The 1,428-nt window shown below is 54.1% G+C and overlaps 1 protein-coding gene across 1 annotated transcript; it reads right to left on the bottom strand.

Moving 5' to 3' along the window:
* Positions 1-263: 263 nt before the first annotated feature.
* LOC119586782 (uncharacterized PE-PGRS family protein PE_PGRS54-like) lies at positions 264-1,341 on the bottom strand. The gene has a single exon (XM_037935502.1). The coding sequence runs from the start codon at positions 1,339-1,341 to the stop codon at positions 271-273; it is 1,071 nt and encodes a 356-aa protein (XP_037791430.1). The 3' UTR covers positions 264-270.
* Positions 1,342-1,428: the final 87 nt, after the last annotated feature.

Below are 1,428 nucleotides of genomic sequence, written 5' to 3'. Positions count from 1 at the left end.
GTACCTCTTGGAAACCCAGGTAAGAAAATTCATCTTTATGTATAAGGAAGTAGAAGAGTAAAAAGGTATCGATTTGGAAACACTAATCTTGGATTATATAATTCAGTGTCTTTTGTATTCTTTTTTTTAATTCTACTTTTTTTTAAGGATCGTTGGATCAAAACCAGTTTGACGTTATTTAAATATATTCACACAGGTTCAAATTTTATATACACAGTTACATCATCCTTACGAGTGGACAACAGATTTGATTGCCCCGACGACCGCCGTTCAGCGACCGAAGCCCCCGATGCCTAGAGGTGGCTTGCAGACGGTCTCCTGCAAGCACGTGTCGTAGCAGCACTTGTCGGAGCCGAAACACTGGAAGTCATTTGAACAAGGCGTGGGCGGAGCAAACTTCCTCACCTCTGGGCAGGTGGGGCGCACGGGCGGGCAACTGCCTGGCTTGCAACAGACGTACCTGCCGTTGGGAGCGCGACAGCTGTAGCGACAGGCACCGCCAAGACCTGGGTTGCCGACGAGGCCTCCGAAACCGGGGTTGACGGATCCTCCTACAAGGCCTGGGTTAATGAGGCTGCCTCCGAATCCTGGCCCGACGGGACTTCCTCCGAAGCCTGGCTGAACGGGGCTGCCGCCGAAGCCAGGGCTGACGGGGCTGCCTCCGAAGCCTGGACCGACGGGGACTCCTCCGATACCTGGACCGACGGGACTGCCTCCGAATCCTGGACCGACGGGACTGCCTCCGACACCTGGGCCGACGGGGCTGCCTCCGAAGCCTGGGCTCGCAGGACCAGCTCCAAAGTTGGGGTTGCCGAGACCCCCGAGAAATCCTCCCACGACAGACTGTCCAAGGTTGAGGAGAGATTCGAGAGACCCTCCGAGGAAGCGAGAGGTACCCTGCTGTCCACTGTTGCCCCGAGTGCGTCCTTCAACGCCACCCGCCTCACTGCCGGTCGATCCTTCTGCATTGTTGTTTTCGCTGATCTCTCCAGCCTCATTAGCCTCACCCATTTCTCCGGCCTCGGCTTCATTCGCCTCTCCGGCTTCGGCTTCATTAGCTTCATTCATTTCTCCATTGCCTTCCCCTTCTTCTCCAGCCTCATTACCTTCGGTCCCTTCATTCATTTCTCCTCCATTCTGTTCTCCATCTCCTCCTCCGTTCGTCTCTCCCTCCCCGTTGGCTTCTTCCCGTTCTCCGTTCCCGTTTTCTTCCATTTCCCCGTCCTCGCCGTTGCCTTCGTGAAACTCGTTCTCCGCTTCCTCATTTTCTGTGTTCAGAGGGCCGGCTTCCGCTATCACGAGGGCGGCGGCCAGAGCCAGCAGCAGGTAAGTGAGCTTCATCTTCAAGAAAGAGACGGGGAAAAACGGAATGATTATGGCTATACATACATTACATCAATGCAAACTATAAACTCATTTTTTTCCTTT

This window comes from Penaeus monodon, chromosome 22, assembly GCF_015228065.2.
Source record: "Penaeus monodon isolate SGIC_2016 chromosome 22, NSTDA_Pmon_1, whole genome shotgun sequence".
NCBI classification, from domain to species: Eukaryota; Metazoa; Arthropoda; class Malacostraca; order Decapoda; family Penaeidae; genus Penaeus; species Penaeus monodon.
Note: the sequence above shows the minus strand (reverse complement) of the source record. Positions and strands in the feature narration are given on the sequence as shown.